Raw genomic sequence first — 18,732 nt, 5'->3', positions numbered from 1 at the left:
TTTTCCCTTCATTGTCAATGACGTTTTTAAAACAAACATTGAACTAAAAACAAACATTAATCCTCAAAAATACAAGACAAGTCTATCCAACTCCATGACAACATACAGCTGTTTATCCTCCCAGTGAGGTAATTTATAGTGGACATTTGTGTGTCTTCAGGTGACATTTCTCACGGAACCTCTTGTCACAACGTTTGCAGTGGAAAGGTTTTTCTCCAGTGTGGATACGATGGTGACACTTGAGAGCACCTGCCACACGGAAACTCTTGTCACAGTATTTACAGCGGAAAGGTCTTTCTCCCGTGTGGATACGCTGGTGTCTCTTCACGTCAGTTAACCCTTTGAAACTCTTGTCACAGTATTTACAACTATAAGGTTTTTCTCCTGTGTGGACACGCTGGTGCGCCTTCAGCTTAGATGACGTACTGAACCTCTTGTCACACTGTGTGCAGTGGAAAGGTTTCTCTCCAGTGTGTGATAGACGGTGTGTCTTCAGCTGGTGTAAATAATAGAAACTCTTGCCACAATGTTCGCATTGGAAATGTTTCTCTCCAGTGTGGACAAGCTGGTGTGCCTTCAATTGAGCGGACTGATTGAAACTCTTGTCACAATGTTCACAGTGGAAAGGTTTTCCTCCAGTGTGGACAAGCTGGTGTGCCTTCAGATCATACGACCGAAAGAAACTCTTGTCACAATCTGTACATTTGAAAGGTTTTTCCCCGTTATTATGGATCAACGCGTGCCTCATGAGGTTAGTTGACCGATTGAAACTCTTGTCACAGTGTGAACAGCGGAATGGCTTTTCTCCAGTGTGGACAAGCATGTGTCCCTTCAAATGACCTGGCCGATTGAAACTCTTGTCACACAGTTTACAGGGGAAAGGTTTTACTGTCTCCCCGCAATCATCTTCGGTGTCAGATTCAGAACAGTGTGAAGAGAGCTGCTCATCACTAGTCGATTGTTGTGATGCAACCCAGTAGTTTATATAAGCTTGTGTTTTCATGTGTTCAGTTGAGGTGCTGGCTAGAGCCTCCGTGTCTCTGTTTTCTTCATCATCCTCATCCTCATCTCCTCCTCCTTCACTAGTCAACGTTGAGGCTTCAGCCTCCCCTGTTGTTTCTAGTAGCTCCTCGTGTTCCTTTTTAATATGTGAAGGAGGCTCTGGTTTGTCCTGGACCAGACTGGAGCTCCTCTCATGTTGTGTAGGTTGTGCTTTGTCCTTGACCAGACTGGAGCTCCTCTCCTGATGTTGTTCAGGGGGAAACAGGGAGGGGTGCAGGGAGTCTAGAAAATATACAATGAGAGAAAAATAAATACAGTGCTTGACATTAAGTCTTATCCGCTTGTCAAGTATTAAATCTTCCCGGACAAGTGCATTACAATTTTACTTGTCCGTTGGACAAGTGACTCTTGGTTTCGCTTTTTCTGTGACGCTCATACCAGCCAACAATATTGTCTGTTATTGTCTGGCTTTCCTAATCATCACCTTTCCAATAATTGTTAACTCACTCAGTGCCACAGGACGCCTTTGGACGCCTCCCCCTTATTAGCCCTAGAATGTCTGTAATCTGACATACATTTCATGTATTCCAAATACCAAATACACAGCCATATATCAGTCCAATCAGAGCAGTTAGCAGACTGACCACGTCAGCATGTAAACGTGTAGCACTGAGTGTATACTCACCCAGTAATTAATTCCTAAGACTTTGAATCAGATATTGTCCTCTAGTTTCATATCCATGTGAAAGTTATGGCAGAAAACATATATAAAATATTGCCACTTTTACATGAGGAAAAGCTAGACCGAAAATATAAAAACTTCCTTTGGGAACAGTCGATGTTTGGGAAGCACACACAACAGGACACGACAGGTGTGTTGCGATTGGTGTTGGGTAATTGATCACAAAACCTATTTTGTATGCCCCATACATTTGTGCTTCCTAAAGTTTTGTTCAGTCCTGCACTCACCTCGCCGGACAGAATGTCGTCTGTGTGCAGCTCGTGTAAAAGTGGAGATATTTGACTAAATACACATTTTCTGCCAGAACTTTCAAATTAATATGAAACTAGTCCCTAAAACGACTCAAATTCTTAGGAATTAATTATTGGGTGGGTGCACAGGCTGTGCTATAAATTTAAATTAGTGGTGGGCATATTCATTTTTTTTTTAAATCGCGATTAATCTCACTGCAATCCTGGAGTTAATCGCGATTAAAATGGCTCATTTGAAGTCTGCCAAAGGCATTCAAAATATGTGTGCGCTACCTAAATGATGACCAGAAGTAAGTCCTTTGAACGCGTTTCTCAGGTCAGGTGGCCCATTAGACCAGGTGCCCTAATTATGGATATTAACAATACAACTAGCCTATTAATACATTATATATATTTCATATTGTGAGCTTGTGGAACTGTTCAGTGTTGCCAAGTCTAGTCATTATAAGCTACTTTGGACTTGTTTATCTGTAAAGTTTCTTTAAAATATTGGTGGTTCTTGAGATGAAAATGTTTGAGAACCACTGCTCTAAAACAACATTGGACAATGATGTTTGACAGTCAGCACTATAGAGCGTCGCAGTCCCGCCTCCTACCCTGGACCAGGAAATGAAACCCAAAATGTATTGGGTTTCATTTCCTGGTCCAGGGTAGGAGGCGGGACTGCGACGCTCTATAGTTGCTAATTTTAAACTTATTTTCTGACTTTTCGGATTTCCTGACTTGATCTGGCCTGTTAACATTTTCATAGACCTGGTTGCTCGTTTCTCTCTCAGTCACGAAATGTGGCAACCGTCAAAGCTAGTCCTAGAGTTTGTTTTGGTTGTGATGCATGGATGACGACATCATGATGCTACCGCACAGACCACACAGACTACCGGAGGCGCGGACCCCCACGCAGACTATCGTGGACCCCCACGCAGACTATCGCGGAACCCCACGCAGACTATCGCGGACCCCCGCGCTGACCTCCGCGGGGGTCCGCGCCGACCTCCGCAGGGGTCCATGTCTCCGCGGTAGTCTGTGTGGGGGTCCGGATAAGGGGGGGTCCCCACGGAGGAGTCTAGTCCATTTGTACAGTTTATTTTTTAGAAAAGGGTCCTTTGGTTCCATTTGAAGCAGGCTAAAGCTACACTCGCAGTTACAGAGATCCAGCTCCCAGACCCAACTTTGAGAATAGATTAACGGCGATATTCTTTTTCGCGCGATAAGAGTCTTGCGTTAATGCAGCACGTTAATGCCGATAACGGCCCAGCATTAGTTTAAATGCAGACGAGGTCAGTCTGGTAACCGTGCACAGATGGGACCGATCTATGGCTGTGTATTTGGAATACATGAATTATTATGTAAGATCATAGACATTCTAATCTAGGCCTATTAACTTGCAAATTTAGAATATTCACCTAATATTCACCAAGTAAAACCAACTTACAGTTAGTTGATTTAAAATGTAGGCCTATTTGTGTGCTCGTGCTCCGGACAAGTGACTTTTGTGCCCGGGACAAGTGAATGGGAAATGTACTTGTCCGAAGGACAAGTGCCTCAAAAACGTAATGTCAAGCCCTATAGACAATGCAACACATTGTACGGAGCCCTGGAGTGGCCATTGAGAGAGATATATTTTTGAGGGGCCCTCCTATATTCAGCTAGTGTAGATTATTTCCTAACAGAAACTAATTAAATGCCATTGACAATGACATGAGAATTTACGTCATGTGTCTGAGCAAATTGGTATTTTTGTCCTAACAGAAACATTAAATGCCATTGAAAATGAATGGATAATTTACATCATTAGTCAAATGACTAATTTGAGATCTTGAATGACTAATTAGGGATCTAAATTTACTTGACATCGAATTACAGTACTAGTTTTACTAAGTCGAGATCTCGACTTACAGTACTAATTTGAGATCTCGACTTAATATACCATAATATAACTATAACTGTATTTACGCACGGTGAATCATCAATTGGTTGTAGGACACTGGTAGTTTAATTCAGTCATACTCCTCCAATACTCAAGCTATTTGTGAGGCGCGCTAGCCCCTCCTATAAACAGCTGTAGTGTAGATTCTGTCTTAACACAAACATGAAATGCCATTGACAATGAATGGAGAATTTACATCATATGTGTCTGGCCAATAAGGGACCACCATTATTGGTGACGTAACTAAGGTATATACGTTTCAAGGTTGGTATAAGGTCGTTTTAAAAACGCCATTACGTAAATTTGTCCCTAACAAACATTAAATCCCATTAACAATAAAGATAAATTTAATGTTTGTTTTGACACCGTTTGTTTTACATCATCTGATCATAGCATGATAAGAGTGCCCCTCACTTCACACGGGTGTGATTTTTATAATTCAAAGTTATTGTCATTGTATTCATTGTTTTTATGATGCCTCTATGAAATAATCTGGCGTGTGTACGCAGTACATAAGCATGGCTCCGTGTATTTAACCCATTGCCTAGGACAGGGGTTCTCAACCCGTGGGTCGCGACCCCTCGGGGGGGTCGCCAAATTATTTTGGGGGGTCCCCAAAATATTTTCAAAAAAAAAAAAAAAAAAACATTTTTTTTAAATTTTTATTTTCACGATTTTTCAAAAATAGCAGACCTACAAGTTCATAGCGCGCCACTCGGTGGCGCGCTATGAGCTTGTAGATCTGCTATTTTTCAATAGCTAAATTATAACAATGCTTAAAACATCAAAAGGGGTTCCCACCCAAAATGGTTTAAGGTTATTGTAGCAGTCAATTTATATTGGGGGTCGGGAGGGGGCGGGGGTCCCGAGACATTGCCAAAGCATTTCCGGGGGTCCCCGGCCAAAAACGTTGAGAACCTCTGGCCTAGGAAACCAGTAAGACGCCTGAGGGTGAGATGTGCACTGGCCATATATGGAGCGTATCTCGAGTGTACAGGTCAGATCAAGATTATGGAATGACAGAACAGGTCAGCTCCGTATGGAGATCTAAGGGTGGCAGCGGGGGCAGTGTATTGAATGTACAGGTTTTAATGAGGGCCCAGGTAGGGCCAGGCCTTCATTTTCGGGGCCTGTTGAGAACTCTAGTTTGAAGTCTAGTTCTGGCCAGACGACGACTGTGCCGCTCGTCGGCAGTCTCCTCCGTTGAGAGTGTGGAGGTCGTACTACTGGGACAGATCGGCGTGTGCACGCATCCGCCTGGGTGACATCAGACTGCTGGGCGAGTGTGGTCGCTTTGGCATGTGATGAACTTTTACCAATAAATCACAATGACCTGGGAACCAGTGTTGTTTTTGGCAGCAAATTTTGATTTCAGTTTTAGTCATAGTCTTTTGAATAGTTTTAATTTAGTTTTAGTCACATTTTAGTCACCTGGAATGTTTTAGTGTTAAGTCTAGTTTTAGTCGACTAAATGTCATAAGATGTTAGTCGACTAAATCTACAGTTGATTTAGTCGACTAAAATGTATTTTGACGGGCCTTGATGCCGTCGTAATGACTGTTTTTACACTTGCTGAAAATAGCAGATCTACAAGCTCACAACGCGTCGCAGCGCGACGCGTTGTGAGCTTGTAGATCTGCTATTTTCAGCATGCAACCAAGTGTAAAATGACTTATACCGAATCTCTTGTCCACTAGTCCCTTCCTAGCATTTTAGTCTAGTTTTTATCTGTTGACGAAATTGTCAATACATTTAGTCTTAGTTTTAGTCCTCATAGCTTAGTTTTCATTTAGTTTCCATTTAGTTTTTGTCAGTGGAAAAAGGTAGTCGACGAATAATTTTCGTCTTAGTTTTAGTCGACGAAAACAACACTGCTGGGAACCATATATGGGGGCTGATGTCACGATGACCTGGGCACCTGGGGGCTTGCCTGGGCTGAGCGACAGGGATTTGAGTTGGGTGACGTGACACAGTGACATGAATTTTGAGTTAGGTGTCAAAAACGCAAGGTTTCATATAACTGTGACCTCCGCTCGCAATAAAGAATGGATTACATTATCATCCTCTTAAATCAGTAACATGTGGGTTATAACTATATATCAAATATTATGACTGCCATACAATGTCAGTGTATAGTCATTTTGTATTCTTTATTATTGTAATGTAGATTTGCCTTGAACTTGCGTTTCTAATGTATTTGTTAACGGAAGTAGCTAATGCAGGTGATTTCCGGTAAATTACCATATATGGTCGTGTCCTGGTAGAGGCTCACTAGCCCAGAGCATGTTTGCACCTCCGTGAGAGGGATGTTTGTAAGCAGTGTGGTGTCGCTGGAAAGGTATGTTGTCTCAATGACCAGTCAACACAAGTCAGAGTTGTTTCAACATTCAAAGGGATGTTCAAAAGCGACATAATTAAGAGATATAGGTTAGAAGAATAGCCAATTGGGCAAAGTGCTGATCTTATGATATACAATAGTTATTGTCATTACCATAATTATTAATAATGATTATTATTCATTGTAATTATATATTTAGTTGAATGATCTTATATAGACTTGATTGTTTTTATTTAATTTTTTTGTATTTCCATTTTGTTATTAATACTGTGAGTGTGTAAACAAAGGGAAAAAAATCAACCTGAATATAATTTTGATAAGTTTTGATGTATTGAGATACACAAAGAAGGGGTAGGACTTGATACGTTTTCAATAAACTTCTTCCTACTCCTTTTTCGAACATAAATATAAGTTAAGGATTATGAAAGATCACTATTATTATTTTTGGACGCTTCTTTTTTGTTTTTAATATTTACTTTGTCTTTTCTTGTTTATATTTTAACATGTTCGGAATAAATAAATAAATGAAAAAAAACATGAGTTTAATTGATGGATTGTTTTTTGTTACAGTTTATTGTGTTCTTTGGGCTCCTACTGCACGCATTCCCTTCACTGCACTATGCTGCCAGTGAGGTACGGTAATTCCAAATGTATTTCGCATGTGTTTTAAGTGTTAAACATGTTACTGTTTTTCTGATCGTTGTTTATTTTTCTGTGTTTTGCACAGTTTGACATTGGTTTACTATGACCGTTGGTTTGAAGAAGTTGGTCTAATAAACTACCAGTAAAGAGAACTACTGAATTGATCGTTCTTGAGTGATGGGAGTGACAAATATTGTTTCATTCGAAGGCAATAACTGGCTAGATCGTATGAAGTCGCTCAGCCAGCAATGTCCACGGCTGCAACAATAATGCTCAGGAAGTGTGCCCGTTGCCAGCCAACTATGAAAAATATCATTGGCTGGAGTACTGTCAATCAAGAGATGCTGTGTTCTGTAAAACTATGCAGACACTTCTTGAAGCATATTGGTACAGGCCGTGACAAGCACCAGGTCAGTAATAGACATACAAATGCACAAAGCAGACTGCTTGGATACAGAGAGAGCCACAACTCGGACGGCAGCGGGACAATATGTGACCAGATTTGACTGAGAGCCTGCCATCGCACAAATTCCAGCTTTTCACATTTTTTTTCCCAAAATGAGTTTATAGCACAGGCAGACTCTTCACATACTAGAGCATGTCTGAAATAAATGGCAGAGCTGAAATTGACATAATAAAATAAATGCTTAAACATGTGTAATGTTGGTGTAATGTTAGAGACCACAGAAGTGAACCTTTCACTTCAGAAGTTTACTCAACTCGCTGTTTCCCTGCAAGACATTACTCTATGTCTCTATTACTCTATGCAACAGGTGTTTCAAACAACTACTATGCTATATTGGCAGATGAGTGTAAAGAGAACTTGTTGCGGTGTGCCTTCCGTGTTGTTTTTGTCTGCCTGTCAGTGCCTGACTGACGGCACTCGGTCACTGCCAGAAAGTCTCTGCAGCGCTGCTAGTCTCATGCTGCTCATCGGTGCACACGATATGCGCATTTTCAGTGCAAAAACTCCTCTAGTCCCGAAACCGGCCCGAATGAGATCAATTAAAGTCCCAAATAGATATGTTATAGGCCCCGGGACGCCATTGATCTCGAGCCCTGGTCTATGGGCTTCAATGCTAACTTCTCGTCTCAATAATTTGTCCCGGTTGTCATTTGAACGGGACGAAACTGACAAACTGAATGATTACAGTTGGACAATAGTCGATTGCAAACTAGAAAAAGTGCCCTTCTGGGCACAGGTCTCCACTAGGAGGATACATGTGTGTGATGTTTGGCAAAATGTTTAGGGGTAACGCGACTTGGCCTGTTGTAGCGCCACCATGAGGCTGATTTGAAAACTGTCAAATGGCATTTCTTCCTCAGCCTAGTGGGAATAGGCATGCACAGTTTCACCGCAATCGGACGCTGCGTTGAGGAGTTGTGGCGATTTGTACAAAACGGGTACAAAACGGGCTACTCCTGAAAACTTTAGAAGCCAATCGTAGCCAATCAGGATGGATAATTATGGGAAATCAAACAAATCATATGACTATGGAGAGCATGTGTACCGATTTGCGTGAGATTTGGATACAATCTGAAGGAGTAATATTAGAAAATGTGTTTTACATATGTCGGCCTCGTGGTGGCACTATAAAGAGCAGATGTGAAAAATTCCAGGCCTCTAGGTAGTGTGCATACAAGGTTTTACACAGATCGGTGCAGTTATAGGTAAAAAACACAACGCCAGTTATAGCGCCACCATGAGGCCGAGTTGAAAATATTCAAGTGGCATTTCTTCCACATTGTGCGTGATGTGTTCATGATTTGCAGCATTTTGTTTGAAACGGAGCACTCCTGCGAACTTTGGAAGCCAATCTTAGCCAATCAGGATGGAGTCTGAAAAATCTGAAAGACCCGTTTCGTTGAATGGCTCTAGAGAGACTGTACCAATTTGCGTGATGTTTGGACAAAATCTGTAGGTGTACAAAACATTTGTTTTGACAGTGGCGGCCTCCTGGTGGCGCTATAACAGGCCAATGTGAAAACTTTGGGGCAGAGGTTCAGCTCTGGCATTCAGGGAGTCTGGCATTCAGGGAGTGTGTGTGCATTGTATGGCTGCGATCAAGTCAATGGTGCCAGAGATTAGCTGTTCACAGACGGACGGACACACGGACGGAGTGCAAAACATACTCTCTCCCCAGGCCTTCGGCCTGGTGGAGACAATAATTGTGGGTGACACAAGCTGTGCACTAAAGTGTGAATAATTTACAAGATCGAATTCAAGCCGCAGTGGCTTTCTTTCCATTTGTTATACAGTAATAGTTGTATGCACTGCGCAAAAAGCATGGAATATGGATGTGTATATTACAGGAAACTCCCGTAAAATTTTCCAACAAACTCCGGTAAACTCCCGAATTGTACCATCGTATATTGAATGATTGCTAGCTAGCTATTGATATTTGATAATAATGCTCATGAGTCATGAGCCCCATGCCCAGTATTTGATGAAGGGCTCCAGCGGCAGCCCTCTGTCTTCTCTTGTTAACTGTGCTCTGTGGCCAACTGTCACCCGAAAGATATGTCAATAAACATGATAAAAAACAGTGCATGCGCATTTCTGGCTTCGCCACTGCTAGACATGTCAATTTAATGAAATTGTAGTATTGTAATTTACAGCCATGAAGATAAGTAATGATGGCTTTCAAAAACTGCCACCGCGGTGTAGTTTTTAAAGGGTTAGAAAACTACAACATTACGTCAGTTGCCTTGGTTGTGCAGGCAGTCGGCAGAGCACAAACAAAAATAAACAGGAGATCAGATAGAGAAGGTAAACTAGAGCCCAGGCGGTGGCGTAACCGTCTGGGCACCCGACTGGTAATCCAGTCGCAGTGTGCCGCGGGTTCGACTCCCGAGCCCGACACGGCCTTTACTGCATGTCTTCCCCCATCTCTCTCCCGTTTCCTGTCAGCCTACTGTCTGTCCCTTCAAAAAACAATAAAAGGCGTAAGCCGCAAAAAAATATCTAAAAAAAAAAAAAAAAAAAAAAGGGTAAACTAGAGAGAGAAAAGTAATAGACGACAGAAAGCAACGACAAAGCGAGAGAAAAGGACTGAATAGAACAGAAAACCGAAATGACTAGAACAGAGAGAACTAGAAAAAGTACCCCTCGGGGCACAGGTCTCCACCAAGGCAGGTCAGGTTGTGGCCTCCTGGTGGCGCTATAAGGGCTGATTCATACTCCTATTTTAGAGCCGAATTAAAGTCGGTACGGCTCTGTAGAGCCTACAACAGGGGTGGGCAACTGGCGGCCCGGGGGCCACATGCGGCCCCCACCTTCACTTAATGTGGCCCTCAGGTTAATGTCAGAATACTGATATAATATTGGTTTCAGCTGTTACAATTCCACAACATGCAAACATGACCCGCTTTAATTACTTCAGTCTAAATTAGTAGCTCATTGCTCAACACAAGTATAATTAAAGGCAATTTTCAGGATTCCAATTATAAAATAGCAAAGATTCAAGATTTCAATTCGAACATAGCAAAAATAGCCGATCTACAAGCTCAAAACGCGTCGCGCTCAGCAATATATGGCCCTAGGGAGTGAGTGTGGAAATATAGTGGCCCTCTCCATCGTCAAAGTTGCCCACCCCTGGCCTACAATGTGATGTCATTTGAGGTTCGGGGGGCGGGTACCGTCCTAAAGACGGCTCTTCGGTGCTACTGAAAATTTGAGTATGAATCGGCCCTAATAAGCCAATGTGAAAAGGGTGCCATTTCTTCTTACACCTTGGATGGCAATTGGATGATTTGAGGCATTTTGTTCCGAAAATGTGTTTTACAAAAATCCTCCTGTTGGTGGCGCTATAACAGGCCAATGTGAAAAGGGTGGGATATATTCCTCAGCCTAGTAGGAACGTCTGTGAAAGATTTCACGTAAATTGCACGCTGCGTTCATGATTTGAGGCTTTTTGTTCAAAACAGGCCAAATCCTGTAAACTTTGAAAGCCAATGTTAGCCAATCAGGTTGGAATATGAAATATCAGACAGATCTGTCTTGAGCACATGACTATAGAGATACTGTGTAACAATTTTTTGGACAAAATATGGAGGAGTAATATCAAAACATGTGTTATACAAAAGTCGGCCTCCTGGTGGCGCTATAACAGGCCGTTCTGGAAAATCTGGGGCAGAGGTTCATCGTTGGCATCCAGCGAGTGTGTGTGCAAAGTTTGGCATCGACCGGGTTAACGGTGCCGGAGATTAGCTCCGGCACCGGCAGCTAGTATGGGCATTGGGCATTCTGGGCTCCATCTTGCGCCACCCTAATCCCTATGGGCTCCATCTTGCGCCACCCTTATCCCTATGGGCTCCATCTTGCGCCACCCTTATCCCTATGGGCTCCATCTTCCGCCACCCTTATCCCTATGGGCTCCATCTTCCGCCACCCTTATCCCTATGGGCTCCATCTTCCGCCACCCTTATCCCTATGGGCTCCATCTTGCGCCACCCTTATCCCTATGGGCTCCATCTTCCGCCACCCTTATCCCTATGGGCTCCATCTTGCGCCACCCTTATCCCTAAACGTATTTGCCATGGTTTACTATTTTGAAAAACATTTTAAAATAGTCTACATCGAGACATTGTGAGCTTGCAGATCGGCTATTTTAACTATTTTAAAAGGTTTTATAAAATAGTAAAAAAATTGAAAATTAGTTTAGGGATAAGGGGTGGCACAAGATATATCCCTAAGTCTATCTAGAGAGGGCGATTAATTTAAAGGAAAGGGGGGGAAAAAAACAACAAATCGCGTGCGTGCTACGATGCAGTGTTCTGAACCATACACACACTTATCTCGCTTGTGTGTAGCAGTTTTTTCCAAGTCAGCACGTCTATTTCCTCATTTGACCACCACATTTTGGTAGTCCCGCCTCTTACCACTAGGGCCCAGTGCTTCAACATAGAAGGGCCTTGGGTTGTGCTCACTGGGAGAGGAGCCCTGGTGTGTCCAGCGGACCAATGCAGCAGTCATAACCCAACAGAGCGAACCGTGCACAGGATTAGAAAATTAAATCCTGGATTCGAACTTGTTTGTGAACAACATTTAATTTTTAGGGGTAAATATGACACGAGGTTGCAGAATCTGTATACTTTTTACACGTGCAACAGCTAGTTTTATGTTTTTGTTTTTGAAGTCACATTTTGGAGGCGGGGCGGCTCTGTTGTTTGATTCAAAATTATATATGCACGCCCGACTCCGCCCCCTCCCCCCAGAACAACGCGGGGGGGTGTCATCACCGTGAATATGATGGCCTCAACTCTTATCACCGTTTTAGGTGATAAGCTACTGTATCACCTCATGCGGTGATAACCACTGATAATCACTTCACCCTGGAGTATATATGAGCCTTACCCCAGACCAGTTCGTCTTCAACAGATATGACAGACCACAAGAGAATGGGTTCTATATGCACACATGCCATTTTGGAAAGAACTTGGGCGGTTGGGCCCCTTCCCTACTTCCTTCACAGGTGTTACCGATTATACTAATGAAGGCTCTGTTCCATTCTGGTCAAACAGAGTCAGGGTGCTGCTATTGTGCGTGGTGGCTCACTGGAAACACTCTGCTACACCAGGGGGGCTCAAAGTGGCCTTGAGGGGGTTCTAAATGGCCCCGTATGGGTGTGTAATTCTGAGAGTGTACAGATGGAATCAAAGGGACCCACACGGGTCCACTTGGTTCCATTTGTACACTTTCAGAGTTTTGGGGGTCCTTGAAATTAAAAGGTTTGAGAACCACTGCACACTAAATGGAACAGAGCCTTAATTAGTATCATCAGTAACACCTGTGAACGAAGTAGGACGAGTTATTCTGTGTGCATAGAGCCCATTAAACCCTAACCCACACCAGTGTGTCTTCAATATTGTTAATAGCCCTAGAATGTCTGTAATCTTATATACATTTCATGTATTCCAAATACCAAATACACAGCCATATATCAGTCCTATCAGAGCAGTTAGCAGACTGACCACGTCAACGTCAGCATGTAAACTTGTAGCACTGAGTGTATACTCACCCAGTAATTAATTCCTAAGACTTTGAGTCAGATATTGTCCTTTAGTTTCATATCCATGTGAAAGTTATGGCAGAAAACATATGTTATGTAAAATAGCCACTTTTACATGAGGAAAAGCTAGACTGAAAATATAAAAACTTCCTTTGGGAACAGTCGATGTTTGGGAAGCACAAACATTATGGCGCACACAATTGACAGGTGTGTTGCGATTGGTGTTGGGTAATTGATCACACAACCTATTTTGTGTGCCCCATACATTTGTGCACTCATTCCGGGCACCTCGCCAGAGAGAATGTAGTCTGTGTGCAGCTTGTGGAAAAGTGGAGATATTTGACAAAATACACATTTTCTGCCAGAACTTTCAAATAAATATGAAACTAGTACCCAAAACGACTCAAAGTCTTAGGAATTAATTATTTGGTGGGTGCACAGGCAGTGCTATAATTTTAAATGCCGACAAGGTTAGGACCGATCTATGGCTGTGTATTTGGAATACATGAAATATAAAGATCATAGACATTCTAATCTAGGGCTATTAACTTGCAAACTTAGAATATTCAATTTACAGTTAGTTGATTTAAAATGTAGGCCTATTTGTGTGCTCGTGCTCCGGACTATAAATGCATTTTCTGTTCATAAAGAGCTGAGGAAACATGGGGATTTATATAAATTGCGTGTACACGTCTTTAGAATCAAAACCACGGGGTGCCTTGGACGTGTATAGGTATCTTTAGGTCATTTTTATTGATATCAAAGCTTTTTTTTACATTAAAACAAAAAAGGTTTTAAATACTTCACTTTATGCACAATTCATTGAGAATATATGAAATTTCACTTTTTGAATTATATTAGGGAAAACAATGAACTTTTACACAATATTCTAATCCATTGAGATGGTATGCACCCACGGGAGGTTAGTAAAGGCTCATTCATAGTCTGGATTTTCGGTGGTGAGCTGACCACCGGAGCTGAAATAACGTTGAGCGGTGGTGAGTAAAAACAGAGAGAAGGGCTGGGGTGGTGGCGGTGGTTTGCTCTTCACCGCGGCTCATGACGTCATGTTGTAGTTCTGTGATCACCTCACCACCGAAAATGCAGACTACGAATGAGCCTTAAGCCACCGGTTGTGTGAGGGTTGAGGGCTGCTTGCTGCTGCTTTCACACCACCCAGACCAAGCGCTACATAGCGATTGAACAATGTTGGTAAAAGTAAGATATATGGCCCAGGCGGTGGCGTAACCGTCTGGGCACCCGACTGGTAATCCAGTCGCAGTGTGCCGCGGGTTCGACTCCCGAGCCCGACACGGCCTTTACTGCATGTCTTCCCCCATCTCTCTCCCGTTTCCTGTCTGTCCCTTCAAAAAACCAATAAAAAGGCGTAAGCCGCAAAAAAAATATCTTAAAAAAAAAAAAAAAGTAAGATATATATATTATACATTGTAACATTGCATCACATTTTCATTATAATACTGCTGGGTTAAACACACCGTCACAACCTCGCACTGCAATTGGCTAAAAGTTTTAAAACCCCTGAGGCGTCCCGGCAGTAAATATTAGTGGATGTAAACACCCAGAGGGAGCCAAAGGGAGAGTGTGCTGTTGCAGAACACCCCAGCATCATAATAGAGGGGAAGATAGAGGGGGGAAAAGGCCAAACAAATAGATTTATTTAAAATGTTGGCTTAAAACTTGTCTACATATATGACCTTTAACACCTTGAGGGCCCGGGCCTATTTAATCCATTAATAAAATGTGCCCATCGTTTATAGCGCCCGGACCACTTTTACCGACGGGCCGGATGTTGTTGTGAATGTGTGTGTAGCAGCTAACAATAGCCACACCACTCTAGAGTCGATCGACAACAACGGGAGGTAAGAATAAATCTATCGCGACTAGCGACTGGACAGCGGAGGGCCGTCAAACACAGGATCTTTTTTCATAATTAGACGGGATGATTTAGATCGCGAGTTAGGAATGTTTTAAGATTTTCGTTGTCGTCAGCGAAACAGGCAGGGAACATTTTCGATGACGTGTCACTGTTGTGCAACACCGAGGATTGCGCAACAAGCGCCTCTAGGCTGTAGAGCAGGGTTCCCCAATAGGCGGCCCGCGGGCCATTTGCGGCCCGCGGAGCGCCCCCTTGCGGCCCGCGGAAGAATTTCAAAAAAAAAAAAAAAAACATTTTTTTTGTTTTTTTTGGAGGGGGGGTCCCAGATATAAATGGCATTAAATGGGGGTCAGTAGCCTATGCATGTCAAACTGGGCATCCTTTTCAAATGGGGTCTTGCCCTGAAAATTAATTTTCAGGGCAAGACCTCGACCTCGTGCGTGCGGACTCGGCCCCCAGCCTGGTACCCTAGTCAAAATATGGCCCTTGAGGAAAATTAATTGGGGAACCCTGCTGTAGAGCGATGCGATCAGTTTTCATAGCACTAATTTGGCGTAGATTAATCAATCTCCGTCTCGGGCACTTGAACTTGACGGTGATCTCCGTCCTGCGCCGCCAAGGTGTTAACTGGCCACGTATGTGCATGTCGGACTAACGTATGCCCCTCCGTATTCAGTCAAGTTGGCTCTGTGTGTAGTGGAAAAGGCCATACAATGAGAAACAATCATCCTTCCAGATTATGGAAGTGCATACCTGAATTCTAAATAAAAGATTCTACTGTCCTGGCAGATTGAATGGGTTTCTATTAGTTATGTTATATTAGTATCACATTTAATTGTGTCTTATTCCACACTGTTGAAGCACAATCATTTCACTGCCAATAGTGCAGCTAGCAACTGTTGCATCATGTGACAATGAACACCTTCAAGCTGGACAAGAGAGAGACTTACTGAGGTCTGGCTGGTCTTCAGGTAACTCCTGTTTAATTGAAACAGGTGCGTCTGGGTCTGGAGAGTTCATCTGCACCTGCTGTCTGGACTCCAGAGTCTGGGAAGAAACAATTACAATCCCATAGTTCAGGGTTAATTACAAAGACTCTAAAGACCTATTCATACTCCAGATTTAGGTGATGAGGTCACCATCACAGAAAACTACGACATGATGTCACGGAGCGGTGGTGACCACCGAAAAGGTGGCCACCTCTTCACCTAAATCTAACCTAAAAGTATGCCATTAGAGAGAGACATAACTTCAACAATAACAGACTACTAATAAGGAAGGAGTATATAGCTTATTCCCTATGTGCAACATGCAGCGGACAATAATGTTCATCTCGTCTTTATCGCGGACATACTCAAAATAATGTGAATACTTCCAAGTATTGAATGTAACGCTTTGTTGTGCCGGTGTCTCTGTCTCCTCCACCTCCTCCATGTTTAGTTTGTTTAATCTCTTCTCTCTTGCAGTGTAGTCTAACACGAGTCACACACTAGTTTGTTGTTCCGCGTCCCGGACGCTTTAAGGCCCGCCCTTCTGCATCCGATACTTCACACATACGTACAGACGTAAGTGCGCATCGTTTCCATATCCGCTCTAGAGTCTAGATCTAGAGCGGATCAGCAGCCTGCAAAGCAACTCGACCCCAACCCAGTCTATCATTGTAAATAAACACTCAAACCCACAGTTCCACCAAGGCTCGTGAAAATAGTAATAATGTTACTTTTGGAAAAAAGTTAATGTAATATTATTACTCAAAATGTGAAAGTAACTAGTTACTTTACTAGTTACTGAAAAAAAGTAATAATATTACTGAAAGTAATATATTACTTAAGTTACTTGACAACAATGTTTACATGGCTGTCATGTTGGAAACGGCAGTAAATCAGCAGGGCGCATCCGTGCAGCTGGTGCTCCGAGGGTTTAATTAGGCATCGGTCTGTTATAGAGCGGAGCGGTCATTATCCAGAAATAACAGAATAATTGACCAATCAGAATCAAGCATTCAACCAAGCCATGTAATAAGCAATTATACTTAATACAATGTAAGGCCCTTATTCACTTCAATATCCTTTGCCGTCTTTAATAAGGTGTGGGGAAAGAATTGCTATCTTAATGTAATTATCTCTATGGTTGAAGATATTCTCTCTTTAGTAGAATTTATATTTTAGAAATCATAAATGTAATTTATATAGTAGTAGTTTAGTTTATTTTGGTCATAAAATGAACATTAAATGTATTGATTTGATCTTGTTTTTTTCCTCACAACTTATGGACAACACCAAAAAGAGGCTGATTCCGCAATGGCTTATTTTGCCTAACCTTTTTCACATCAAAAGCAAACTTAGAAAAAGAAGAAAAAACAAGAGGGGGCTACAGAAAACAAAGGGGAACTAGATAAAGTGCCCCTCGGGGCACAGGTCTCCACCAGGGCAGGTCAGGTTGTGGCCTCCTGTTACTGCTATAATAGGCCAATGTGAAACGGGTGGGATGTATTCCTCAGCCTAGTAGGAAAGTCTGAAAGATTTCACGTAAATTGCACACTGCGTTCATGATTTGAGGCATTTTGTTCCAAAAATGTGTTTTGCAAAAATCCACCTGTTGGTGGTGCTATAACATAACAGGCCAATGCAAAAATGGTGAGATATATTCCTCAGCCTAGTAGGGAAGTGTGTGAAAGATTTCATGTAAATTGCATGCTGCGTTCATGATTTGAGGCTTTTTGTTCAAAACGGGGCCAATTCTGAAAACTTTAAAAACCATGTTAGCCAGTTAGGATGGAATATGAAATGTCGGACAGATGCGTCTTGAACACATGACTATAGAGATGGTGTATAACGATTTGCTGGAGTTTTAGACAGAATCTGGAGGAGTAGTATCAATGTTTTTTTCAAAAGTTGGCCTCCTGGTGGCGCTATAACAGGCCGTTCTAGAAAATTTGGGGCAGATGTTCATCATTGGCATCCAGGGAGTGTGTGTGCGCATCGACCGGGTTAACAGTGCCGGAAATTAGCTGGTAAACACACGGACGGAGTGCAAAACATGTACTCTCTCCACATGCCTTTGGCCTGGTGGAGACAAAAAACTGAAGAAAAGACAAGACAGAGGGAAAGGATAGGTAAAATGTGATCACTCTGAATTGCACAGGACAGGAGGAAACGTTTAAGTAAACGTTATTATACTTATAGCGTTACTTTGTCATGATTTGTGCAAATGGTATGCTGCCTAAGTACTAATAATAATAATGAAAACATTGTTTTCTTTTCTTTCAGGTTTACTAATACTGAAATGCCCCTTTTCTTTCAGGCCAGCACTCCAACTTACATTCTCATTGTATATAAACAAAACAAAACAAAAAACATACCTCCTTCTTGTAGAAAAACACACTGCTACACCTCCAAAGTGGCCGGGTACTTGAAGCTAGCTTAGCATTCGCGTTAGCATACAAAACGTGTTTGAACTGCGTGTGTACATTAAGTTCCTCCCGTTTTCACAACGAGCCAGTATGTCACTCAGACACAGCAAGTTACACAAAGAAAGGTTTGTTTCATACAGTTAGATATAATCGGTTTGTTCACTACAGCAGACTTTCTCTGTAGCCTGTGCCGTTCACACCAGTGTTTTGTTGGCAAATATAAGCCAGCAGAAATAAGACTTCCGGTGGACGATCTCTTCAAAATAAGAGTACCCTCTAGTAAACTGAATTCATTGGAAAAACTGTTCATTTGCACATTAAACACATCTAAACGAGTAAAACACATTTAAACGATGCTCTACAACACACATTGTTTCTTTGTAAACAAAATAAAATAATTCATAATATTACAATATATCTTGGGCCCATTTAGACCTGAGGACGATTCTACAAAATGCTTTCTGTGGTGTGGTGCTCAACCTTTTTCATGTCAATTATTTTTCTTCTTTT

The 18,732-nt window shown here is 42.3% G+C and overlaps 1 protein-coding gene across 1 annotated transcript; it reads right to left on the bottom strand.

The window, feature by feature from the left end:
• On the bottom strand, positions 1-18,456 carry LOC306919342 (uncharacterized protein). The gene is made up of 3 exons (XM_079532137.1): positions 18,172-18,456; positions 15,761-15,857; positions 1-1,284 (listed from the first exon to the last, which is right to left on the bottom strand). The coding sequence occupies exons 2-3, from the start codon at positions 15,828-15,830 to the stop codon at positions 134-136; spliced, it is 1,221 nt and encodes a 406-aa protein (XP_079388263.1). The 5' UTR covers positions 15,831-15,857; positions 18,172-18,456; the 3' UTR covers positions 1-133.
• Positions 18,457-18,732: the final 276 nt, after the last annotated feature.

This window comes from Electrona antarctica, assembly GCF_951216825.1.
Source record: "Electrona antarctica genome assembly, contig: scaffold_25, whole genome shotgun sequence".
NCBI lineage: Eukaryota > Metazoa > Chordata > Actinopteri > Myctophiformes > Myctophidae > Electrona > Electrona antarctica.
This window is presented reverse-complemented; position numbering and strand designations above follow the sequence as displayed.